The sequence below is a fragment of the Camelina sativa genome, chromosome 5 (genome assembly GCF_000633955.1).
Source record: "Camelina sativa cultivar DH55 chromosome 5, Cs, whole genome shotgun sequence".
In the NCBI taxonomy this organism is placed as follows: domain Eukaryota; kingdom Viridiplantae; phylum Streptophyta; class Magnoliopsida; order Brassicales; family Brassicaceae; genus Camelina; species Camelina sativa.
In genome coordinates this window covers 34631957-34659578 of record NC_025689.1, presented here as the reverse complement: position 1 = coordinate 34659578, position 27622 = coordinate 34631957, and the positions used below count along the sequence as shown (strand labels likewise).

The following is a 27622-nucleotide window of genomic DNA, read 5'->3' as shown; positions in this document are numbered from 1 at the left end:
TCACAACCTGTTTTTTTTTTTTTTTTTTCTTAAATCAAAATTTCTAAAGGTTACACTTTGACAATCACAGTCTCCATTAATCAAATTTAAGATATCAGAAAATGTAATAAAATGTGAAATCGATTACCAAACAAAGTACTTAACGTGAAACAAAACATAGGAGGAGAAAACTAACTGTAGATTCTTTTTGAGATAGCCGTGAGAGTGATGATAATTAAGAGATGCATCTAGACACGTGTAATATAATGATTAGACATGCTTATTGAAGATTTGTAGTATTGAAAAAGTTATGATTGCTAAAAGTGTCCGTCAACGTTAAAGGAACCGACCAATGAGTTTATAACACGCACGTTAGTTCACTCCATAGGATTATTACAAAAAAAGATGAGAGACTGAACATTGGACTGGATCACTGGACTCTAAAGAAAAAAAAAAAGAAAAGAAAAGAAAAAAAGACAAAGATTTGTATAACTTTTTCGGAAATTCAACCGCAAAATTACAATATAAAAATATATGTATATATAGCTTGAGGATTTCTTCAAAGACCCTTATATATAATTTTTTTTCTTTTTCTTTTAGGCATTAGTTATGTTCGTAGAATACCGCAAGTTTAGTTAAAACTTAAAAGGTGTTTGACGTTAAAAAAAAGAAAAAGAAAAGCATAGAACGTTTCACACTATTCACTGTTATTTATTTTAATTTTTTTTTTTTTAAATTGTGATCGGACAAAACAGAAGACTCGACGGCCACCCCACCTACTCACTCCTCCAACCCTACTTTATGGCCCCCACTAGCTCGGCCCATTGGGCCTTTCTAAACTAATGGCAAAATAATTACCGAATATTTATATCATTTTTTTTTTGTTTCCCTGCTTTTTCCATATCAGTTTGTCGTTATTTTTTTTAAATCATCCCATCCCTTTTTTATACTAAAGTTTTCTTTTTTTCTTTATACCATTTATCGCTCCGTATTTAGCATTCTAACTTCTAAATAAATGATATCTATGTATAATTATGGTAAACCAAAATGCGTTGACTAAAAAAGTATATTACCCACCTTAGAAATTAGAATGATGTGGTTTCCATGCGTAACCATGAACCATCCAATATTAATTAAAATAAAATAAAAAAAGTTTATAATGGAAAAGTATAGTTGCGTGACGTATATCTGCAATATGGAGAATAAAATAACACAGAAAAAAGTTGGAAAACGAAAAAGTAATACTATATAGTAAAATCGTGATTGCAAGGGACACGAGTTAGAGAAATTAGAAAGCGAACATATCAGAATTGTAATTGGTCAGAATTTGACAAATCATATAAACGATATAGAGACTAGAGAGTAGAGAGAACAATAAAAATAAAAATAAAAAATGAAAGCGAAAAGGGAAGAGGATGGCTTCCACTAATGGGGAGGTCATTATAATCAACAACACACATAATACATAAACATATAATCCAAGTTAGCTTTTTCAAAATCACGTGCCACTTTACTTGTACACCACCTCTTCATTAATCGCATTATCACTCATAATCATCATCATCTCTATCTTACATAAACACTCGTTTTATTATTATTCTTTTTAATGTCCACACATGCATGCCCGCACATATACTTCTAGGATTCTTACATAATTTTTCCATTCACAGTTGGATCTCTCTAATATCGCTTCTGAAGATGTTTTAATTTATATTTTAAAACATACTTAGGGAGAGATAATTATTACTAGTCTTATTATACAGCAAAGTGCAAGCTAGTTTGAGTACGAAACCCGAGGAGAAATAAGAGAGATTCGCGGGGGAGCCATGCGTGGGTTTATTATTCTAATCATATCCTTAAAATTTTAATTATTAATTAATCAATGCCCTCTCTAACAATAAAACTAGTATCCAATTACTATAATTAATTAATTAAATTGTAGTTTCCTTTTCCCTGACGACATTTTTTTAGAAAACTAAATAAAATCATCGGGGTAATTACGTGCAAGACAACTCAGCTCCCCACTTCTCCCATCTGACCTCTTTGTTTTTTTCCTAATTATCTCTTTCTTCGTTAGTACCTTTAATGTCCCCGAGCACTTATTTAAACTTAATTACACTGAAAAAATGAAAAGAATCAAAACTATTTTCTTTTTTAATAGTAGTAAAAATTATTCGTAAAAAAAACTCAATAGTGAACTGCTGAACATTCAAAAAGAAAAAGAAAAAAAACTAGTTTATAAGATTAAATAAAAAAGAGAAGAAGTTGCCAACATTTTTTTTTATAGAGTAGAGTAGGGTTAAAAAAGGCGGATTAACGGTCAGGATCTTGTGTAAGGTGAGATTGAAAGAGAGGAGGAGCATAATAAAACTGTTTGATTTGTGACATGTTTATTTAGAGAGGACAGACCTATCAACTCCATGCTGTGACACTGCCACCATAGCCCATCATACACTGTTTCTCCTCATCATACCCTTCCTTGGAATTTTATATTTTTAACCCTGGTGGGTGGGAACGTTACATAGGCTTTGCGAGAGATGAAGAGGGGCATATTCGTCATATTCCTAGCCTATTTCGTTTCCTTTTATAGAGATTAAACCGATGGACGTGCGACAAAACCCGAACTAATTTTATTTTTTTAGACCGCGATTCAGACAAACGAGGTATTGTATTGTATGTAATAATAATTTCAGATTAATTTATGGGAAAATTATAAATAAAGGAGTTTTTTCCAAAAATTTGGCCATCTACACTTTTTTTTCAAGATTGTCAATTGTGACGAAAATGCCTCTACTAATAGAAATAGTGAAGTTTTGAAAAATTAGAACCAATAAACAAACAGAAAACCCATGTTAGTATACAACTGTTAAAAAAAAAATTTGAAAAAAAAATGTTTTGGGTGTCAAAAATCAGTTTGTAAATTACTGATTTTTGGTCTAAATTGTTTAGAATAGACTTTCTACGATTTTTTCTCTTTCTGAAACATTTAGATTGCTCATTCTACAGTTTGTACATGTTCTAAGAAGTTTAGATGGAAAATTTGTTCTAAAAATTTCAGAACCTGAATTTTGTATGTTCTACAAAATTAAGAATATGTATTCTACGTTTTTCTTCATTCTACATCAATTCAGAATTCGTTTTCTACGTTTTACCCTATATACTAAAAGAAGTAGAAGATATATCATAGAAATTTTTAGAATTTGTAATCTGTAAACCTTAGAATACCCTAAAATAGAAAGAAAATAAATTAAATAAGGAAAGTGAATAATTTTAAATATTTTTTAAATATTCTTAATTTATGGTTAAGATTTCGTAATTATTGTTTAGATTTGTTCTAATACATTTTAGAATGCGTATTCTACATTATTTAGAAGATAAACAAATTAAGAAAAATTGACATTATACCTTAACGTGATCGATCTCCATCTCTTCCACCTTCCACAAAAGCTTTCACTTACCTGTTTATGATGCAAATCTATGTTACTTGTGTTGTATGGACACTGGATGCCAAGAAGGAGTGGAAATTTATTGATGATGAAGAAAAACGTGCTAGATTACTGACTTTGCAACCCACTACATCTCTTGAAGAGTTGAAGGTTATGGTTTCAGAAGACTATGAAACAGAGCAAAATATGTTTGATGTGGAATTCAGTTATCTACCCACAGAGGTTAAAGTTGATTGTCCTCCTGTTGTTGTGACAAATGATAGAGGTATGAAAAATTTTCTTGCATATCTGAAAAAGATAAACATGATTCGGTTGTGTGTTACTTTCAAAAGAGTAGTTGATGAAGGTGATAGGAGTAAAGTCCAGTTCGATCTGAATAAGTTCCCAGTTGATAGTAGCGATGGTTGTAATGTGGAAGTTGATGTGGGAAAATCAGTAGGTGTTATTTCAAGGAATTCACCAAAGCCGACTAATGATGTATTAGAAAAGCGTACTGATGCTAATCTTGTTGATGCTGCTGGTTTTAAGTTGGAAGATTCAATGGTAAAAAAGGGTGAATATTTCAGCAGTAAGGAAGCTTTACAGGCTACTATGGAAATGTATGCAATGAAATATAACTGCGACTACAGGATTACAAAATCTGATAAGAGATGGTGGTGTATACGCTGCATTGATAGTGTTTGTAACTGGCGTCTCCGGGCTGAGTGTTTACAAGCGTCTACATATTTCAAAATCAACAAGTTTGTGGGTAACCATATATGTGCCCCTTCAAAAAAAAACTCATTTTGTAGGACTCCATCTGCAAGAACAATTGGACATCTCATTAAGCAAAGCTATGAGGGTGTGAAGGAAGGTCCTAAACCGAATGATATAGTTAATATTATTCGTTCAAGGTACGGCTGTTTCGATCATCACTCTTGTTCTTGTTAACTAGCTTTATCGATCTTGTTTCATCAACCCTGGTACATAATTTTTACTTTAAAGTCAATAGAATACAAAAAATAAAACAAACGAAGAGCTTCAACTTCATCATATTCACATTATTCAGTAAAATCATTGAAATTTTTTGTATAAAACTTATATTTACACAAATCTGGACTGAAATTGATTTTTAAAATAATGACATAAGCTAATAAAACTAAGACATCATAATAATCAACATGCAAAAAAATCAAGAATTATATGGTCAAAAGGCAAAACGGATCTAAACTTATATTTACACAAATCTGGATTGAAATCAAGTTACAAAATTTACATAATCTCAAGAAACTAATACATCAAAATAATCGAGATGCAAAAAAATAAAGAATTCTACATACCCAATACATGAAGAGATGAACCGATGGTGAAGACGGAGAGAAGGTGAGATGGAGAGGCGGTGAGAGACGATGGTGAGAACCAGACAACGGAGAAAGATGGCGGACAGAGAAAGAAAAAGATATGGTGAAGACGGAGAGACGGTGAGACGGCGGACGGCAAAACGATGGTGAGAACCAGATGACGGAGAGAGACGGCAGAAGGCGAAACAAGGTTTTGTTTCGATTAAAAATTTTTTTAACTCTTCGTCAATTTTTTGTATTCTCAATTGTAAGTTTAGACCCAAATAAGGCCCACTCAATTTCAAAATAAGACCCAACAAAAGTAAATAGTTTGTTCAAACTGTTTTCTTAATTTCAGTTAATAAAAATCAACAAATTGTATCTGAAAATATTATTTAGGGTATTATTGACTTTTTTTTAACCCCTAAAACCTATTTGACCAAACTTTTCAAAAAAAGTATAGATGGCCAAATTTATGAAAAAATATCTTTTATTTATAATTTTCCCTTAATTTATTAAGAATTATTGACTACTAGTAGTAGTAATTTTGTTTAGTAACGATTGTGAGTATGTGTGTCCGTACACAGTAAAAAAAAGAGTCCTAGATCTGACGGTCGTGATTAAAAATGCGACGCTTGCACCTTTCTTCTGTACTGTTTGTTTCTTTAGTACTATTATTCAAAATTTTCAGTATCCATATTCTCTCTTTCTTTTGCTTTTTTTTATTTTCATAAAAAGTTGCACACTTTCAATTATTGGATACTTCTTCCCTCACGTAACTCTTTTCTTCTTACAATAATAATATCGAATCAAAATAATATAATAAACATTTTTTTCCTGGACTCTGCAAAACGAAAAGGTATATATATTTATATATATAATTATCATATCCCACAAATTATACGAAACAACAATTTATGTTATGTTAATTAATTTCATCGTTCAACTGTGGTTATTACACTTTTTGACACGTGAAAGTAAGTACGACTACACTTTAGTCGATTTTTTTTGTTACATTTGAATAAAAAAATTAAGAAGTGAACAGTAATATATGAAGGTTATAAAAATAAAATGGTGGGTAAATAAAACATGAAATATTATACTCCATAATAAAACAGTAGATTGCGCTCTCAGATGCTCACATCAAAGCATGATTGGACGGTTGTGATGTCATCATAAATATAACACTGTAGCTTCCTTTTTCTTATTTTTGTTCAGATTCAAAAGAAAAAAATTTAATTTTAATTTTTAACATTCTGTATGTGGTCCCCGCAATTTACGGGGCTTCCCCCCTCATATCCAGCCGTGCATCGCGTATCATTAGATTCCCCTCTTCCCATACACCTTACCGCACCCTATCATATTCTCTTTCTCTCGCGATATAATAACAGAGAGAGAGCCTAATATATCGTCTCGTATCGTCCCGTTTTCTGCGGCTGCAGAGTCGATAAGATAATCTCCCGCTTATTATTCAATCAGACGGCTGGTATTTGAAGTATAAAAGACACGTGGCAAGATCAGAATCGACAATCACAATCACCGAAAAGGCTCACATGGATATGTTTTTGACCATGGTTAAGCCCATTTAACCCAACCATGGTTTGCTTTTTAACTTGACCCTCCTCCCCCTTCCTCCTCCTATCTCATCCTCTTCTCTCACCACTCTCTCTCTCTCTTCTTCTTCTTCATCTTCGTTTCTTCCTTCTTTGAAACTACTACTAGAACTAGATTAATGGCGCCTCAGATCTAAAACCTTTGGAAACTTGTTCATCGATACTAGTATTTTATCCTCTGGGGTTGGAATCATCCGCATCATCGAGATCTCGAGGTTATTTGCAATGCAGAAGCGAGTAGCCTTGTCGTTCCCAGAAGAGGTACTCGAGCACGTGTTTTCGTTTATACACCTGGATAAAGATAGGAACTCGGTGTCTCTGGTGTGCAAGTCATGGTACGAGATCGAGCGGTGGTGCCGGAGAAAAGTGTTCATCGGGAACTGTTACGCCGTGAGTCCATCTACGGTGATAAGGAGGTTTCCGAAAGTGAGATCCGTGGAGCTGAAAGGGAAACCTCACTTTGCAGACTTTAATTTGGTGCCTGAAGGATGGGGAGGTTACGTGTATCCATGGATTGAAGCCATGTCATCGTCGTACATGTGGCTTGAAGAGATAAGGCTGAAGAGGATGGTGGTGAGCGACGAGTGCTTGGAGCTTATAGCCAAGTCGTTTAAGAATTTTAAGGTTCTTGTTCTTTCTTCCTGTGATGGCTTCTCCACCGATGGTCTCGCTGCTATCGCTTCCACTTGCAGGTGATTCTTGTTCTCTCTTTTGTCTTGTGTTGTTACCTTTAGGAAATAGCTCTGAATTAAGAACTGTTCGATTTGATTTGTGAAATTCATTCATCTACGTTACTCTGGTCTTTGGTTTGGGTCAAGATTGTGCGTATCTAATAGAAGATGTTTCTGAAGACTCTTAATTAAGAGCCTCTCTTCAGCTTTATATGACGGTGGTATTTTTCTCTTTATTCCTTTGGATTATTCGCTCTCTCTAATGAATCTCCTGAGGTGGGAAATCTAGTCAATTTTTTTGCGATATATGTGTGTGTTGTGTTTCCTTTTCTTTTACTTTTACTTTTACTTTTCTGGGGCTACTTTTTTTTTTTTTTTTACCTTGTTAGGAAACTTAGATCTCTTTTTGGATTCCTCCCTTTAGTTCTGTTTTAGCATCTCTGATAATGCTTCCATGTGACAAATTTAGCTCTCTTCTACATTGCATCTAATATATACAACTGCTATTAGTTATTTAACGAGTGTATCTATGTATGCACATGAGGTCCCTGTTGTTGCAATTTTAATGGTCCCCAAGTTCTGTGATGTGGCAAATCAATTTAATTACATGATTCTTTTTTTTTTATGCAGGAATCTTAAAGAGCTTGATTTGCGGGAGAGTGATGTTGATGATGTTAGTGGCCACTGGCTTAGCCATTTCCCTGATACATATACTTCTTTGGTGTCGCTTAATATCTCTTGCTTAGCATCTGAGGTCAGTTTCTCTGCTCTGGAAAGGCTCGTCACTAGGTGTCCCAATCTCAAGTCTCTCAAGCTTAACCGTGCTGTGCCTCTTGAGAAACTGGCTACTTTACTACAACGAGCTCCTCAGTTAGAGGAATTGGGCACTGGTGGGTACACTGCTGAATTGCGACCAGATGTTTACTCTGCTTTGTCTGTGGCGCTTTCTGGCTGCAAGGACTTGAAGTGCTTATCTGGATTTTGGGATGCTGTTCCTGCCTATCTTCCAGCTGTTTATTCTCTTTGCAGTCGCCTCACTACTTTGAATTTGAGTTATGCAACTGTCCAGAGCTATGATCTTGTCAAGCTTCTTAGCCAATGTCCTAAACTGCAGCGCCTCTGGGTGAGTCCTTTTTAACATACATTATTTAACACACAAGTTTGGAAATTTAGGTCATTTTGGCTTATGCTTATAGTTTTCTTTAATGCTTTCAATGATTTAGTTTGTAATGGCAACCGAAAAATATGTATCAAAGCCTCTTTTCTTTTGTAACTGTGGTATGGCTTATTGACAACAGGTGCTTGACTACATCGAGGATGCTGGTCTAGAGGTGCTTGCTTCAACCTGCAAGGACCTACGCGAGTTAAGAGTGTTTCCGTCTGAGCCTTTTGTCATGGAACCAAACGTGGCATTAACCGAACAGGGGCTTGTCTCCGTCTCCATGGGCTGTCCAAAACTCGAGTCAGTTCTCTACTTTTGCCGTCAAATGACCAATGCTGCATTGGTAACCATTGCTAGGAACCGTCCCAACATGACTCGCTTCCGTTTGTGCATCATTGAGCCGAAAGCCCCCGACTATCTGACTTTAGAGCCTCTGGATGTTGGATTTGGAGCCATAGTAGAGCATTGCAAAGATCTCCGTCGCCTCTCTTTATCAGGCCTCTTGACAGACAAGGTTTTTGAATACATTGGGACATATGCCAAGAAGATGGAAATGCTCTCGGTGGCGTTTGCAGGAGACAGTGACTTGGGCATGCATCATGTTTTGTCAGGGTGCGATAGCCTGAGGAAACTAGAGATAAGGGACTGCCCGTTTGGAGACAAGGCGCTTTTGGCCAATGCTTCAAAGCTGGAGACAATGCGATCCCTTTGGATGTCTTCTTGTTCCGTGAGTTTTGGAGCCTGCAAGTTACTAGGACAGAAGATGCCAAAGCTCAATGTGGAAGTCATCGATGAACGGGGTCCACCAGACTCAAGACCCGAGAGCTGCCCTGTTGAGAGAGTGTTTATATACAGAACAGTGGCTGGTCCTCGGTTTGACATGCCTGGCTTCGTCTGGAACATGGACCAAGACTCAACAATGAGGTTTTCCAGGGAAATCATCACTACTAACGGATTATAAGACAAAATAAACGAGGTACATTTTTCATTAATCCTTGTTCATCATCCCGTATAATCTCGTTCCGATTTAGGAACATGAGAGAGAGCTCGGTCGCCAATAATTTAACCATCAAGCCCATGAGCAATGAATAAGTGGAGAGAGAGAGAGAAAGAGATCGAAGAGACCCTTTGCTTTTTTAATTTATGTAAGAATTTTTTATTGCTGTATGTTTGTTTGTCTACTTACTGAGAGTGGGAGAGATCCTGGTGGGGTATTTTTCTTAAGAGGATAAGAGATTTTTATAAGACAATGTCAAAAATGTAACTGCTCTACTTTGTTTGGACTCTTTTATCCTTTTAAATGTTTCATATCTCTCTTTATCTTTGTCATTTCCTTTGTCCGCTGAGAGAAATGTGTGTGCCCAAGATATTTGAGATAAAGAAACCACACGACACGAGGCTAGTGCCATAGGCGGCCGTGGCCGAAAGAACCGGACCAATTTTTGGTTGCTCCATTTCGAAGAGTATTATGTTTGACTGTGAACTACATGACTCATTAGATCAAATCTGATGTAAGGTGTAACTGTTGTCTTTCAATATTGAAATACCATTTTTGATTAACACGGTGAAACCTTGTACTACTTGACATAAAATACTTACGCCTGAGTATAATATTTGTCATTTCATTTCATAACGCCATATTCTTCTCTTTTGATCTTGTTATGTCCTCTCATTTGAGTTTAATAAAAGAAAAATTACAAAATTATGCTAATGTGAATTGTTTAGTTCTCATGATTTGAGTCTATTTCAAGAACTGGATCTTGTGGAGTTGAGATTCTACGAGTGTTGTATGAACCACAATGCCCGCACTTGTGTCCCAAAATGTGGAACATTGCTTTGCTCCCTTTGTTGCAGTCGTTGCAAAGTATTGAAACCTGCAGACAGTTTCTTGGTCGAATGTAAAATAATGAACACAAGGAAATCAAACCATGAGGTGGCAAAACGTTGGATGTATAGACATTATTACCTCAAACTTATACTCAACGGGCATCTCTGTTGTGCTTATCTGTAAAGAGAATGTTGGTTGGTATATTTACCTCACTGAATACATCAAATCCAAAATTTGATTGTTACCTCGAGATCTAGTATTTGCCACGAAGTAGACATATCCACCATTGACTTGGAACAAATGGGGCACCGATACCTGAGAGAGAGAGAGAGTATGTATATTATTAAGAAAAATAAAAACCTATATTGATACTGTGAGGAACAAATTGGATCGAAGGAGAAGTTCCACTGAGATAATTACTGATTATTATTGATCATTCCGCTGAAGCAATCCATATGCATAGTATGCCCACAACTCATCACATGTGCAGCTTTTACCGAATCAAATAGATACTGCCAGGTTGAGTAATTTATAAAAGTTAAAATGCAATATGATGTTTTGAATCTAATTAGTAGTTAGCGATATGCAACACAATAGACAATCTAGAATTAATTCAATTCGGACAAACCTCGCAACAGACAGGACAAGAGTTCTTTGTGGAGTTCTCAATGCACGAGTGTTTATCGCGCAAGCCCACTGAATAACAAGCTCCTGCAATATTTTACATGATAATTGAAACAAGTGTAAACTCACAAATACGCAGACAAGATTCTATATTAGCAGAAACGTATTTTGTAACCATTAAACTAGATGTAGACTATTACAGATCTGATACTGAGCTAGGATGGATCGAACATGTATGTGCAACGTCAAATTAAAAAATATCCTACTTTACCAAGAAGTAACCCTACATTATTACAAATGTCAGTTGTGGAATAGATACTAATGTTCCTAGAGAACAGTTGATGGAGACAATTCGCAATATCACACACCACCACCAATGTATTTGGAACTTGCTTTTAAAGAAAGAAGCAAAACAGAATCCAACAAATGCAAGTTGATAAAGGTATATATAACTACATACCACAGTTCTGGCAATGAAAGAACTTGTCACGCCCACCAACTCTGAAAATTAATAATACCTCAAGATTAAGTCATGAGTTTTAAAGTAAACATGTGGCACAAGTTTCTCAATATCTCTAAAAGACCTCACCTACAAATACCACAATCATCACAGTGAAATTGTTCTTTTGAGGTCTGCGAACATAACAGGGGCCATATTACTACAGTTAGTGTGAGGTCATAGCATTTGAAAGAAAACATGTAGATAGATAGAAAGAAAGGAGACAAAGAGCTCACATCATCGTCAAAAAATTTGCAAATATTGCAAAAGTACTCCCCCATAGAGACACCGCAATTGGAGCAGAATTGAGCAACCTAAAGATTTGTATTTTAGGATGATAATATCACAGATAATGAATAATACAAAAAAAAAAATCAATCTATTAGTACCTCTTGCTCAGTTTCACATATTGAACAAACAACCTAAGAAAGAAAGAAAGAGAAACACAGATCATTTTTTTTTTAGAATAGAGCCGAATCCAAATTGAGTTTTCTACTACGCTTAAAAAGGAGATTGAAACACAACAAAGAATGAGGATTCAAATTCAATCAAACCTGTATGACGTTTTGGCGGACCAAATCATGTCGTTCTTTAGGGTCAGGTAAAGAATTCTGAAACAAACAAACAAGAAACAACCATGTTCGTTGAGAGATAGAGCAACACACACCACCTCCAATACAAACCAAACAAACAAAAACAAAAAAAGTCCCAGACAAAATTAAGAGGAGGACAAAGACAAACAGCTGATTCGTTATGGCAATGGCGGCATGGGAAGATGAGATTGCAGCAAGGAGCTCTGATTTTACATCGTCTCTTGTAATGTTCGCATCTGATTGAAACAATTAATGAAATTAGAGATTACTAAAAAACAAAAAAAAAAACAGGAATCAGAGAAGATTCCGAGAAAAATCAATAAAACAATATGGAATCTTCTGGGGGGGGGAAATAACCCGAATTGGAATTTGCCGAAGTCTTTGTCTCTGGGAATGGTTGGAGCAGTAGAAGAATCCATCGAGTCTTCTTCTTGGTGCAGACTAGCACTAGCACCCATCATCAGTCAGATTCACAGGATTAGGATTTAGGGGGTTGCCACCCAACCTAATTTAATTACAGAATCGGACTAAAGTTTTTGATATACACGTGTAATGATCTTTACTTGGATGTTCCCTCTTCCTTCCCGAACCGGCGGTTTATTACTAATCCGGTTGGTTTATTTTTCTTTTTCTTTTTAAACAAAAAAAAGTAAACCCCCCTATATATGGCCTAGTTAAGTAAGTATTAAGTACTGTATTATAGCTAGCCTAAGTGTTTTGGGTGATTAACGTTGTTGGCATGATATATCGAATCACTGAATTATCAAAAGTTAACTACTCCCTCCGTTTTTTATTACTTGTCGTTTAACGTTGTTTCACACAGATTAAAAAAATCATTAAATTTTCTGTTTTATCCCTTTTTAATATATTTTCTAATTTTTTTATTGGTCAAAACATTAATAAAATTGAATAGAATTGAAATTTTTATCAAACATTTGCATTGGAAATCTAAAACGACAAGTATTGTGAAACAAAAATTTATCTCTAGAATGACAAGTAATAAAAAACAGAGGGAGTAGTAGACACCACCGTCCATGGGACGTTTAAAATTAAGAAGATTGGTAAGTTAGTGAATATGAAAGATCGTGGATGTTGAGAGAGTGAGAGATATGAAGAGAGGAATGAAGGGTATGCTTTTCCCACGCGCTAGCCGTCCGAGAATATATTGGATCCCAACAAAGACAGAAGTGAAGGTAGTTGTTACACGTCCCAAACAACTCGGAAGTTAACTAAAGCTATTCCACACATCTTGCAAAGCCCCTCTCTCTTTTCCTTTTTCTCCCACCAATCATCTCTATTCTTTCACTTTCAAGTGTATGCATGACTTAATGCTGTTTTTTTTTTTAATCGATATATTACATATATATAGGACTTCTTAATTAGTAGTTTAGAACGAATTATTGACGAGATCAAAGGAAACATAAAAAAAAATGCTGAAAAGAGAATTTTGTGCTTTGTTATCGTGATATAAAGTGAGAGCATTGAGAATCAAAGTTCCTAAATATAATAACTAGATTCAGTCATACATTACATATTTCTCACGGGTTTCGTTTGTAGTTTATGAGAGATCATGAATAATTCAGATTCTGTTGAGATTTTTCATATATGCCTGACTGACCTCTCAACTTCATATTCTATATATCGAGTCATTGAGAGAGATGAAAAAACGTTATTGGTTTATAATTATTATACTTGTATATATGACAATATTCAATAGACATATTTCGTCTGCTCAGAGATAATAATACTAATTTAGTAGACCAAAAAATAAAAGGAGCTAGTAACAATTAATAATACAATACTAACAAAAATCAAGAAAATAACCACAGTCTTTACTTTTAGACGTTCTTTTCTCTTCTTTGGATATTTACATTCTGTTCACTAGCTACCTTTTAAAACAAATATCTTCCAATCAATATAATACATCCTTCCTAAATATACATGTATCGTTATTTCTTGTTAGTAATTTCAAAATGTCTTCATGTTTTATCATGTGATAAATTAATTAGTCTGATATCATTTTCAACGACCTCCAAAATAATGTCATTAAAATCATTCAGAGAAAATGTGACTGGCTAATATTATTGGGAATGCAAAAGTTAGAAGGAAACACAATACATAATCAACATATATATATATATAGGATCAATAATTTTTCCAATAAAATAGATAAAACACATCAGTACATCCACTGATTAGTTGAGCTGGAAATACAAAGCTATCTAATTGATTTCTTAGGCATACTTAAGCTAGACAAAATATGAAAACTAGCTATATATAAATAAGAACCTGATACACATTTACGTGTGATCTTCCCATCGTTATTCTCACTATCCAGTTCACATATACTAAATATATATAAATATTGGTTGAGCATATATATATATATATCCATTGTTTTTCTAGTTGTGAAATGACTGATAGGGCTTGATCAAAGGAACGAGAGAGCCACTTAGGTGAAGCGACATGACATCGTTGGTCGAACCCACGAGCTTGCCACTTACAAAGACGGCAGGAACGGCGTTGGCGCAGCCAAGGCGGACTAAGGCCTTTTCGATCTCACGGCAGTCAGGATCGTTGTCGATCTCGTGGATAGTTGGTTGAACCCTAAGATCACGGAAAAGGATTTGCACGGCGTAGCAGAGACAACATGAGCTTTTGGTGAAGATCACAACTCCTTTCTCTGACGACATTCTCATCACCTTGTCCATGATCAGATCCTGATCCGAGGGCTAAGGACGATCGAAAAACTATATATCTCTAGGTATGTATAGCTTTGATGTATGTTTTTCTTTCGTTAGAAACTCGATGATCTGCTTGGGCTATTTATAGGAAGGCAAGTAGTGCAAGTCTTTGGACTGGTCTTTTTTTCTTTAAACAGGAAATAATTTAATTTTTAAAAAATAAAAATTCAGATTCCCTTTGAAGAATTAAAGCGGCTTTGCGAGAAAAAGACCATTTGTTAATGTTCTGTTTTGGCTGAACAAGTTGTAATATATATGATTTCATTTTTTTATATTGCATAATATCGAAGAATTGGTACGATAACAGTAAATTAAGCATACGATTCGGGGGGTTATACATTGTAACGATTTCGAATCTTTGTGTCAGATAGATGAACAGTGTCGCATTACTGAATCTCATGGCAAGTGAGTGAGCGCTACGCGTGTGTTTTCGTAAAAATGCTTTGCACATATGGGCCGTATATTGTATATGATTGTATGTCATGTCCTACACTTTTTATGACAAATAAAGATATATTAAGATCAGCTGTAGTTAATCACGCAGCAATGAAATTAGGTAAGTTTGTTTTGATCTTGTCGACTATACATAATTTTGAAGAGACCGACGAAAAGCTTATATAGCAAAGGGCAAAGGCATGTCTCTGTCCCTTAAATTATATAGCTTTCGTCGACATGAACGTCAATTAACGGACACGACAAACTAGGAGTGGAGTTTTTTCTTTTATTCGCTTGATATATATATTGTGTCACTACAAAAATTACTTGTGATTTAACCTTAAACTAACAACATGCATCATGTAAAATGCCAAAATTGTACTTGGTGTTGATAAGCATGATATTCTATTATATTTTTTTAAAGAATTAATCCATCCATTTATTTACAAAAAAAAAAGAATTAATCCATCTTTTAACATTTGTATTTACATTACTACTTTGTTTAATTTCTCTAATTAATAAATATTTTCCTATGACCATGATTATTTACCTTTGATATATATTCGTCAATAACAAATTTACCTTTGATTTAACCTTAAACTAACAACATCATGTAAAGTGCCAAAGTTGTACTTTCTCTCGTTTTTAAACAATTTGGTTGACCGGTGTTGGTGTTGAACTGTTGATTAGCCGGATGATATTCTATTTTTTTCAAGAATTAATCTATCTCTTAATATTCATATTTACATTACTACTTCGTTTCTTTAATTAATAAATACTAGATTAAGACCCGTGCTAAAGCACGAGTTAAAATTTATTTTATTTATATTGTAATTTTTATATTAAATATAATTTATTTGATTGTTTTTAAATTTTTTTTAGTAAAACGTTATGCAGTAAAATCATATGCTAAATATGATGGCTTGAAAAAGACACCTATTTTATAAGTTTTATATTGTTAATGATTCTAAATTAGTACCCGTGCTATAACACTGGTTAAATTTTATTTTATACAAATTTTTGTATATTTTATATTTTAAAATAAAAATATAATATGTTGTATTAGTTTATGTATGTGGAGTTATTTCAACAATGTATATTCTACATCATGATTTGAATGTCATTATAAGACATAATTTTGTAAATTTAGTTTTTAAACAGCAAGTTATTATATTATGAGTAATTTAATATATTGTTATACTTTTTGTTTTAATATACTTGGTTTCTTGAAATTCTTTCATATTATAGTGACATATTATTGACATTGCTATAACAAATCAATTATAGTGTTTATAGTTTCTAACTTTTATATCAAGTTTCAATACTTTAAAAATATTTTGAAATAAATTATTTAAAGTTAATTATATTATATAAATTATAAAATTCAACAAAACAATATGAAATTGAATTTAAATATTCAAATTTTTACCTGTTACTTTGTAAAATTTTTAATTCAATAGATATTAATTTTAAATAATAATATTACTAAAGCTTGAATATTTTATAGATTGAACAATTTATATTTGTTTTTAAAAATTCAACTTATGGTATATCCGGAAATCAAACTATTTTTAAATTTTAATAAATAATATGATTTTTTATTGTTTCACAAAATAGACACATATATAAAAATGAGAGGTGAAGTATAATGATAATTAACAAATTAATATGTTAAGTTAGATATCAAAATTTTTTAATATAAAAAAATAATTTAATATGGTAAGTTAGATGATATCATTGTGGAAAAAAAAAAGTTAGATGATATCAAATGATCTCTTTAAGATTTTTGGAAATAAATTAAAGTTGCACCCACTATTTAAATTGTAACCAACTAATCTATTACTNTTATGCAGTAAAATCATATGCTAAATATGATGGCTTGAAAAAGACACCTATTTTATAAGTTTTATATTGTTAATGATTCTAAATTAGTACCCGTGCTATAACACTGGTTAAATTTTATTTTATACAAATTTTTGTATATTTTATATTTTAAAATAAAAATATAATATGTTGTATTAGTTTATGTATGTGGNTATGGGCCGTATATTGTATATGATTGTATGTCATGTCCTACACTTTTTATGACAAATAAAGATATATTAAGATCAGCTGTAGTTAATCACGCAGCAATGAAATTAGGTAAGTTTGTTTTGATCTTGTCGACTATACATAATTTTGAAGAGACCGACGAAAAGCTTATATAGCAAAGGGCAAAGGCATGTCTCTGTCCCTTAAATTATATAGCTTTCGTCGACATGAACGTCAATTAACGGACACGACAAACTAGGAGTGGAGTTTTTTCTTTTATTCGCTTGATATATATATTGTGTCACTACAAAAATTACTTGTGATTTAACCTTAAACTAACAACATGCATCATGTAAAATGCCAAAATTGTACTTGGTGTTGATAAGCATGATATTCTATTATATTTTTTTAAAGAATTAATCCATCCATTTATTTACAAAAAAAAAAGAATTAATCCATCTTTTAACATTTGTATTTACATTACTACTTTGTTTAATTTCTCTAATTAATAAATATTTTCCTATGACCATGATTATTTACCTTTGATATATATTCGTCAATAACAAATTTACCTTTGATTTAACCTTAAACTAACAACATCATGTAAAGTGCCAAAGTTGTACTTTCTCTCGTTTTTAAACAATTTGGTTGACCGGTGTTGGTGTTGAACTGTTGATTAGCCGGATGATATTCTATTTTTTTCAAGAATTAATCTATCTCTTAATATTCATATTTACATTACTACTTCGTTTCTTTAATTAATAAATACTAGATTAAGACCCGTGCTAAAGCACGAGTTAAAATTTATTTTATTTATATTGTAATTTTTATATTAAATATAATTTATTTGATTGTTTTTAAATTTTTTTTAGTAAAACGTTATGCAGTAAAATCATATGCTAAATATGATGGCTTGAAAAAGACACCTATTTTATAAGTTTTATATTGTTAATGATTCTAAATTAGTACCCGTGCTATAACACTGGTTAAATTTTATTTTATACAAATTTTTGTATATTTTATATTTTAAAATAAAAATATAATATGTTGTATTAGTTTATGTATGTGGAGTTATTTCAACAATGTATATTCTACATCATGATTTGAATGTCATTATAAGACATAATTTTGTAAATTTAGTTTTTAAACAGCAAGTTATTATATTATGAGTAATTTAATATATTGTTATACTTTTTGTTTTAATATACTTGGTTTCTTGAAATTCTTTCATATTATAGTGACATATTATTGACATTGCTATAACAAATCAATTATAGTGTTTATAGTTTCTAACTTTTATATCAAGTTTCAATACTTTAAAAATATTTTGAAATAAATTATTTAAAGTTAATTATATTATATAAATTATAAAATTCAACAAAACAATATGAAATTGAATTTAAATATTCAAATTTTTACCTGTTACTTTGTAAAATTTTTAATTCAATAGATATTAATTTTAAATAATAATATTACTAAAGCTTGAATATTTTATAGATTGAACAATTTATATTTGTTTTTAAAAATTCAACTTATGGTATATCCGGAAATCAAACTATTTTTAAATTTTAATAAATAATATGATTTTTTATTGTTTCACAAAATAGACACATATATAAAAATGAGAGGTGAAGTATAATGATAATTAACAAATTAATATGTTAAGTTAGATATCAAAATTTTTTAATATAAAAAAATAATTTAATATGGTAAGTTAGATGATATCATTGTGGAAAAAAAAAAGTTAGATGATATCAAATGATCTCTTTAAGATTTTTGGAAATAAATTAAAGTTGCACCCACTATTTAAATTGTAACCAACTAATCTATTACTTATTTGTAATCAACTTATTAAAATTATATAGTCTACAAAACAATGTTGTGTAATTCCATTTTATTATAAAGGGATGTTCTTGTGACATTCATATTTACATTACTATTTCGTTTCTCTAATTAATAAATATGTTCTTGTGATTATCGTTCAGTCTTTTTTACAAAAAATTGATCTGATTAGATATACCGATCGACAAATAATAGACACCATTGTAAAGCCAAATTACTGCGAAACTATGTGGGGTTGTCAATATATAAACGCCAGATTCCTCCGAGACCTCATTAATTATAGCTCAGTGATTGAATCCTTAGGCGAAAAAAGAAGAATGAATAGCCAAAACGGGATTCGAACTTTCGGTAATCGATCATATATATCTATCAACTACATGTAATACNTTTCATATTATAGTGACATATTATTGACATTGCTATAACAAATCAATTATAGTGTTTATAGTTTCTAACTTTTATATCAAGTTTCAATACTTTAAAAATATTTTGAAATAAATTATTTAAAGTTAATTATATTATATAAATTATAAAATTCAACAAAACAATATGAAATTGAATTTAAATATTCAAATTTTTACCTGTTACTTTGTAAAATTTTTAATTCAATAGATATTAATTTTAAATAATAATATTACTAAAGCTTGAATATTTTATAGATTGAACAATTTATATTTGTTTTTAAAAATTCAACTTATGGTATATCCGGAAATCAAACTATTTTTAAATTTTAATAAATAATATGATTTTTTATTGTTTCACAAAATAGACACATATATAAAAATGAGAGGTGAAGTATAATGATAATTAACAAATTAATATGTTAAGTTAGATATCAAAATTTTTTAATATAAAAAAATAATTTAATATGGTAAGTTAGATGATATCATTGTGGAAAAAAAAAAGTTAGATGATATCAAATGATCTCTTTAAGATTTTTGGAAATAAATTAAAGTTGCACCCACTATTTAAATTGTAACCAACTAATCTATTACTTATTTGTAATCAACTTATTAAAATTATATAGTCTACAAAACAATGTTGTGTAATTCCATTTTATTATAAAGGGATGTTCTTGTGACATTCATATTTACATTACTATTTCGTTTCTCTAATTAATAAATATGTTCTTGTGATTATCGTTCAGTCTTTTTTACAAAAAATTGATCTGATTAGATATACCGATCGACAAATAATAGACACCATTGTAAAGCCAAATTACTGCGAAACTATGTGGGGTTGTCAATATATAAACGCCAGATTCCTCCGAGACCTCATTAATTATAGCTCAGTGATTGAATCCTTAGGCGAAAAAAGAAGAATGAATAGCCAAAACGGGATTCGAACTTTCGGTAATCGATCATATATATCTATCAACTACATGTAATACGTAGTTGAGTATTCCCTTACTTATTGTGCGCCCCTACCACCAACTTGCTTAAAGACTAATATTCGTTGCTCATCACACACTTACACTCATGTTTGATTCTGCTCTTGCCGTCTCTCTACAAGGACGTATCTACATACGTGTAGAACGGTCGTCCAATCGCTGGTATGTATGTATCGTATCATTATTTTGCAAAATGTTTTTTTACGTAATACGTACCCTGACGATATCTTACGTATAGAACAGAATTAACTAACTGCAAAAGTTTGTTTACTTTGTATATGTTTCGTATGTACTCACCAACCAAAATTTTACGATGATTTAAGTGGTCGAAACAAATTTATAGGAGATTTCTATTTATTCATTTATATATATATATATATATATATATATATATCTTGCGTCACCAAATGATGGTTTAATGTGTAAACATTTTTGAAATCGTTCTATCACTCCATAAAATTTGCAATGCAACGTGAATCTTCGCAGACCACATGATTTAGACTTTTAGTTAGCGTTGTTCTATATATGTTCCGATGACTTGTGGGTGGAGCTTTTGAAGTGTATGAGATTCTCTCTTTTTTTCGATTCACCAAAGATAAGGGATCCTATAGTACTCACATACGTGTATGATTCGTTCTTGATAATCATCCTTTGTCTTGTCACGTCGTCGATCTATCAAATTATCATCCCGATACTTTGCTATTAGATAAAATATATACTCATTCGTTATAGTACGATAACACTAATCTCCATTCAGTAGTGGTATTTGAGTTTACTCTTTACGTGGAAATCTACACTAATGTTACACTGTGCTTAAAGGTACAACTTGTCTTTTCTTCCGTACAACGTAAGTCAACATACATATATAATATACATCGATACATGTATATAAATTATTATAACATAGAAATCCATGCGAAGGAAGCAAAGCATTTTAATACATCTATGCTCCCTCCCGATTATGTATATATAAATGCGCTTTTAGCACATCGATTAATTATTGACAGTGCATACATATACATATATAGATAGATGTATACATACATGCACGATAATCGGAAGCTATAACCATATGGCCTTAGCGTCTTTAAGCATCTGCTTGAGCGAGCCGTCGACGTGGAACGAGATGATGTCTTTGGCTGATCCGATGTACCTTCCTCCAACGAAAACAGCTGGAACCGCCGGGTTTGATGAGCCGAGGGCACGTAGAGCGCGCTCCATTTCACGGCCTTCAGGGTCTTTGTCGAGCTCGTGGATCGCCGGACTAGCTCCTAGTTCGTAGAATAGCGTCTTAATGCTATGGCACATACAACATGAGCTCTTTGTGAATATCACCGCCGCTTTCTTCGACGACAAATCTCTTATTCTCTCCATTTGCGATGATCAAGAAAAGTTGGTTATCAAGTGTTGTTTTCTGTGATGAGAAAAGCTTAGGTTGTGTTGAACATATGCTTGGATCAGCCGTTATTTATAATGGTTATTGTGGAAGATTTTGGATTATTTTATTTTGGGCTTTTCTTTCGATAATAAAAGATATAATGGATAAAAATATAAATATACCCCACACTAAAATATATTGTAATCGAAGCACCCCCACAAACAAAAATTTCCTAGAAAGAGGCTAAGTTCTTTGTGATATAATTTTGGATAAGAAAAAATGCTTACCCTTATGATTTCGGTGATGGAGACACTTGTTCCTATTTAGTTATTTTTTTTGGATCATTTTTAATGAAATTATTCTTACAATGGACTTATATATAGTAAGATGGGACTAATTAAAGTTATAATCTCACAATATATATTATATCAAAAACTAATAGAAAGACGAGTTATATCATTTTCGGTCCATGGCTGTCTTTGGCAGTAGCATCACGTACCCAAAACATTTATATGTTATTCCTTTTTTTATATAGTGGAAACGTGGAAGGTTAATAATTTGCTGTAATGTGGCATGAACAAAAAGGAGATAGTTGATGCGTTTTGTTAATAAATATAATGTCATTAACATATTTAATTGTACCTATAATATAAAGTCTAATTACCTGAAAAAGATAAAGCCATTACTAGACAAAATCATCTCGTATATGTTGGCACTAAACGTGGACGACAAAAATCTATATGCAATAATAATTGGTAGATAGATGCATGAATTTCGTAATAGGATTAAATATATATTATTATGATTACTAAAGCCTAAAAATGTCTATACACTATGTTTCCAATATATAATTGTTACGTTTAAAATTAAATTTTTGAAGTGTATGCAAAGAGAAAAGAAAAAAAGAGCAGAGATTTGGTGGTGAGTGGTGACTGTTGCGTCATCTTTGACATGGAGAAAAATCTGAGATAAGAAGTTTATCCAAATCTGACCCCACTCCACAAATCATACATATGTATAATATCTGTGCGTGAGTAATAAGGAATAAATAATTTGACAATGTATAACAAAAAAGTTATATATATTCCAGTACATAAATGATATATATGTAAATGTGTGTGTGTAAATGAAGATACTAGCCTATCCATGTGTCGCCTACTTGTTTTGTTTCACTGTAACCCATTTAGACACATATTCCTTCTTTCTCATATACTGAAATCGACTATTTTATTGAAATTATTGGGTTGACATTTATGAAAAGAACCTTTTACGTTCATTGTTGTACAGTAAACAGTCAAACCATCGGTTCGAAAATCATATGTTTGCCAATCCAATGCGATCCTATTACTATTGGGTTTGATAGATATATATAACCCATAATAAGATGGCAAACACATTTTGTTCTTGCCAAATAAGAGTTGCCCTTTCCTAGCGTTTTATGGCCAAATATGCTTAGGCAACCAAAACAACAGTTTAAGTTTTAAGACACTCACTCTCCTCCACTAGGCCATCCGAGAATCGATCTTCAGACAAAACATATGAACATTTTTCGTATTTAAATTTATTTTAGTCTTATTTTAATTTACTATAAATATAAATCATTATTCTTATAAATATCCTCGCCTATGTAAATATAGTAGGTTAGATTTTAATATTTCCAGTTGTCGGTTAATTAAAACTACGTGGCTCCTCATGCAAGTTTTTGATATTTTGTTATTTTAGGTCACGCCCACATCTCGACCGTCCGTATGGATTCGTTTTATCGATTGATTCTTTTTAACTTTTATCCTTTTTTTTTTTTTGTAAATAACCAAAAGCGTTGACAGAATAACATATCGTCGTCACTACTTGCCAAGATTTTAGGTTCCAAACTGATTCGATAACACACGATAAATAATGATATTTTTTCTTTTTTTTTTTAGAAAATTCTATAAACCTTCTCACCGACAAAGAGGGTTCTGTGGATTAAGAAAGCCCACAAGGCTCGCTTTGATAAGGCCTTTGGACCCATACTTTACGTCCATCATTAACATTAGCCCATTTTCTTTTTCTTGTTCTTTTAGTTTTAATGCTTTTGTCGCCTGAGAACCGTAAACCCTAAATTACACTAAGCTTCTCGATTCTTCCCTCTCCTACGATCAAAAAAGGTATGAACTTGGAACCTTTCTCTCGCGTCCTCACTGTTTGATAATTTATCCTTTTTAATTCAACGCGCGCTCTAGCTTTTCTCTAATATATAGAATGACATAAAGTTTGGTTTTTTGTTTGGTTCTGGGTTATGTTCTTCTAGTGTTAGGTCTCAGTGAATTTGGTGGAATAATTCTTTAAGTAGGGATGGTTTGGTCTTGTTTCTAGAGCTATTGTGTCCTTTGGATTGAATTTGTCTGCAGGTCTAAACCAAATTGGGTTTGCGGGGTTGTTTGTCACTTGTTCACTTGCTCTTCTCTGAAAGTTCTTGGTATCTCTCTTATCTTGACATTGTAGCTTGTTTATATCTATAGGCTTCTCATATGGCAGACAGTAATACATCTGGAGATAATGTATCCGAAGAGACCTCCTTGGATGCTTCACATGAAACTGTTGATGAGATGCTTGCTCGGCACAGGTAGCTTTGTTTGGATAATTGACAATGCTTCTTGCTTTTTTCAAGTTTATATTATTAAACAATATGAGTGATTGATGCTAAGTTTTGATGTTTTGTCTATTGCAGGCAAGAGATAAAACAACTACAGAACAAGGAGACAGAGTTGAAAAAGGCAGCTGCTAAAGGAAGCAAAGCTGAACAAAAGGCTAAGAAGAAGCAAGTCGAAGAAGACATCTCGAAACTCTCGACAAAGCTCAAGGAGAAACAGTTGAAAGAGCTCGGCTCACAAGGTTTTAGCAGCGGCAGCAGCAGCAAGAGCATTGCCAAGGACGAAACTAGTGAGAAAAAAGGAGACATGGACACTCTAGTGAGAGCTATAGCCGGAGTCTCAGTCACTACTGCTCAGCAAGAGCACTCAAAGCCCAGCAAGAGCGTGAAGAGGCGCGAGAAACGGGCTAAGGAAGAAGCAGACAGAGAGCAGAGAATCAAAGAGGAGCAAAGCAATGTGACTAGTGATCGTATGATTGAGAACCAAAAGCTTGAGAAGAAGCTTAAACCATTGGGACTAACGATCAGTGAGATAAAACCAGACGGGCATTGCCTTTACCGTGCTGTTGAGAATCAGCTTGCCACTCGCTCAGGCGGTGCATCTCCCTACTCATACCAGAAGCTAAGAGAAATGGCTGCTTCCTACATGAGAGAGCACAAACCAGATTTTCTCCCGTTTTTCTCGTCAGAAGCTGTGTCTGAGTCTGAGGGATCTGCTGAAGAGCGGTTTGAGAAATACTGCATAGAAGTCGAGTCAACCGCGGCTTGGGGAGGTCAACTGGAGCTTGGAGCGTTAACACATTGTTTGAGGAAACACATAATGGTGTTTTCCGGATCGTTTCCAGATGTTGTAATGGGCAAAGAGTATAAATCCAGTGATGACTCGAGTCTGATGTTATCGTATCACAGGCATGCTTTTGGTCTCGGAGAGCATTACAACTCCGTCGTGCCCATCCCCAACATCACCGGATGATGATCGACTTTATCTCAAGCTTTTAAGAAAAGTACTTTTGTATCAAAATTCTTTCTTCGTTAAGTGTTTGTTGGATTTGAGAAAAACAATCTGTAACTTGAATTTTTCCTTTGGTACAAGGGCGAAGCATAATCTATTATCTTCTATACAGTTACAGGTTTTTTCAATTACGTAGGTACGGAGAAAATGACACTGAAGAAAAACATATGACCTTTGAACAATTTTGCGAGCCAATTGTTGGCAGACAGTTCTAGAGATCTAAAAGGGGGGGAATATAAGGTACACACAAGTTGTTCCTTCGGAATCTTTGGGATTTTATCACTGCAAGAAGAAAATCAAGAAAACAAAAGATGAAGAATCTATGCTTATTATCACCCATAAATTTTGCTATTTCAATCATGGTGAAAAAATGGACACATGGCCTTATCACGAATCTGCCAAAGATTCTTTCATTTCTGTAGATTTCCAAATCTGGTGTCAGAATCATGCTTTCAAAACGCAATGAACAACAACAAAGACTCTTGAGAGTTACTTAACCAACTCTCACATTTTAGATAAGTTGTGTGATTCAAACTTGAAAAAATGGTTATCACAATAAAGTTAAAAAGCAAGAACTGTGTTTGATAAATCACTTACTTGCTCTCTAGACTCCAGGTCATACTAGCAGAAAAGCAGCTCAAAGACGAGCTTTTTTCTTGCTTTCCGTTTCTTTAGAGCCTGAAACTTGTGGGGAATCTATTGTTGCTTGAAAAGATAGGCATCTAACTGGATAAACCATAATCCAATCTCCACCTCAGTGGATGCATCAAAAGCAAAAAGATATTGCAAAAAAAAAAAAAAAAGCACTATAGATTGTACATGATCACACTGTTGCATACCTCCCCTGGATCCGTGGATCGTGGATCATTACAAACCATATGGCAAGGATATTTCCGTAATTAGAAAAAAGATTACATGAACTGTATATGCAACTTGGTCCTGATATCAAAATCGAAAGAATCTAAGTTCATGCAGTTTTTAGAGAACGCCAAAGGACACATCACTAGTAAGGAAGTAAAGTAGTGACAAAGATCTGATTCATGCAATCTTACCACCCTCTACATATCCAACTCTATAAATAGGCTTACTTTGTAATAACATCAAAGCAAAAAAAAACAAACATAAAGATCCTTTTAGTTCTCTCTCACACACACAGTCACACTAAGTCCTTACATTTGTATCACCATTACTATACATCAAAATGGAAAGCGTTAAAAGTTTAGTTGCAGACAAACCAGTGGTGATCTTCAGCAAAAGCTCTTGCTGCATGAGCCACTCAATTCAAACACTGATATCAGGGTTTGGGGCGAAGATGACAGTCTACGAGCTAGATAAATTCTCAAACGGTCAGGAAATCGAGAAGGCATTAGTACAGATGGGGTGTAAGCCCAGTGTACCAGCTGTGTTCATAGGACAACAGTTGATTGGTGGTGCTAACCAGGTAATGACTCTCCAAGTGAAGAACCAACTAGCAGCGTTGCTAAGAAGAGCCGGAGCCATATGGGTATAACAGAAAGACAAGAAAGTTCCAAATGCAAACTAGGATAGAATAAGATGAGAGAGTGATATATAGTTGTTTTTTTGCCTCTTTTTTGTGTTTTTTTCTTTTGGGTCGGGTTTCGAGTTTCTACAATGCACGGATATGTTTTCAACAAGTGCAACTCTGTAGTTACACAACCCTAGTGCTAAGATCAAGAACTTGTATTCTCAGTTACTATACTTGTTATAACAATCTATGTAAAAGCACTTTACGAGGAATAAAAGAGAAAGATTTGCTTTTTCATTGATCTCTCAAGATTGTTCAACAAGATGAAATGCCTTTTTTATTCACCAGCCATTAAAAAAAAAAAGAAACACACAGAAGTAGAGATTTTTACTCACTTCTTCTTCTTCATCTTCACTTATAAATGTAATCTTTTAAAAGGCCATTCGCATGCTCTACCTCGGAATGTCTTCTCCAACTATCAACAGCTCTAGACACTGTAGCTTTCGCCTCTCGAATCTCTTGAGCTGAGAACTTGTGCTCTATGATTCCCAAAGGTCCAGGTTGAAGAACATTGATCACCGTTTCAGCTTCTTTCTCGAGTTGCCTGTTTGTAATATGAAACCTTAGTGTATTTCACCATAATAAATACACACACAAATATAGATCTTTCCTTGTACCCAAGTTGTAATCGAAACGAAAATAAACCTAAATTTCAATTCGACGAGATACACAGATAGAAATCTGATAGTACAACAAGGAAGAGAAGAGAAAACAAATGGAGGAACCTGAAGATCCCGGAGAAGGGTAATGCTCTAGCGATCCTGTAAATCGACATCGTCGCCGGCAAAAAATACGAAATTGAGGACCCGACCACCGACTTAACAGAACCTAAACGGGAGTCGATTACCTCCGGACGTTTCAGAAGTTTTCAGTTTTGA

The 27622-nt window shown here is 33.1% G+C and overlaps 7 protein-coding genes across 7 annotated transcripts; 3 read left to right on the top strand and 4 right to left on the bottom strand.

The window, feature by feature from the left end:
- Positions 6372-9517, top strand: LOC104788631 (protein TRANSPORT INHIBITOR RESPONSE 1). The gene is made up of 3 exons (XM_010514394.1): positions 6372-7049; positions 7659-8151; positions 8327-9517. Exons 1-3 carry the CDS (start codon positions 6583-6585, stop codon positions 9149-9151), a joined length of 1785 nt encoding a protein of 594 aa, XP_010512696.1. The 5' UTR covers positions 6372-6582; the 3' UTR covers positions 9152-9517.
- On the bottom strand, positions 9793-12266 carry LOC104788629 (E3 ubiquitin-protein ligase MIEL1). The gene is made up of 12 exons (XM_010514393.2): positions 12092-12266; positions 11883-11970; positions 11696-11752; positions 11531-11563; positions 11378-11455; positions 11232-11275; positions 11103-11143; positions 10647-10729; positions 10439-10530; positions 10264-10333; positions 10157-10195; positions 9793-10064 (listed from the first exon to the last, which is right to left on the bottom strand). Exons 1-12 carry the CDS (start codon positions 12193-12195, stop codon positions 9912-9914), a joined length of 882 nt encoding a protein of 293 aa, XP_010512695.1. The 5' UTR covers positions 12196-12266; the 3' UTR covers positions 9793-9911.
- Positions 13850-14518, bottom strand: LOC104788628 (glutaredoxin-C14). Its single transcript, XM_010514392.2, has one exon. The coding sequence runs from the start codon at positions 14443-14445 to the stop codon at positions 14137-14139; it is 309 nt and encodes a 102-aa protein (XP_010512694.1). The 5' UTR covers positions 14446-14518; the 3' UTR covers positions 13850-14136.
- On the bottom strand, positions 20990-21635 carry LOC104788627 (glutaredoxin-C11). The gene has a single exon (XM_010514391.2). The coding sequence runs from the start codon at positions 21548-21550 to the stop codon at positions 21239-21241; it is 312 nt and encodes a 103-aa protein (XP_010512693.1). The 5' UTR covers positions 21551-21635; the 3' UTR covers positions 20990-21238.
- On the top strand, positions 23609-25300 carry LOC104788626 (OTU domain-containing protein 6B). The gene is made up of 3 exons (XM_010514390.2): positions 23609-23701; positions 24056-24159; positions 24265-25300. Exons 2-3 carry the CDS (start codon positions 24065-24067, stop codon positions 25157-25159), a joined length of 990 nt encoding a protein of 329 aa, XP_010512692.1. The 5' UTR covers positions 23609-23701; positions 24056-24064; the 3' UTR covers positions 25160-25300.
- Positions 26288-26976, top strand: LOC104788624 (monothiol glutaredoxin-S6-like). Its single transcript, XM_010514388.2, has one exon. It carries the CDS (start codon positions 26400-26402, stop codon positions 26706-26708), a length of 309 nt encoding a protein of 102 aa, XP_010512690.1. The 5' UTR covers positions 26288-26399; the 3' UTR covers positions 26709-26976.
- LOC104788625 lies at positions 26957-27616 on the bottom strand. The gene is made up of 2 exons (XM_010514389.2): positions 27470-27616; positions 26957-27288 (listed from the first exon to the last, which is right to left on the bottom strand). The coding sequence occupies exons 1-2, from the start codon at positions 27517-27519 to the stop codon at positions 27096-27098; spliced, it is 243 nt and encodes an 80-aa protein (XP_010512691.1). The 5' UTR covers positions 27520-27616; the 3' UTR covers positions 26957-27095.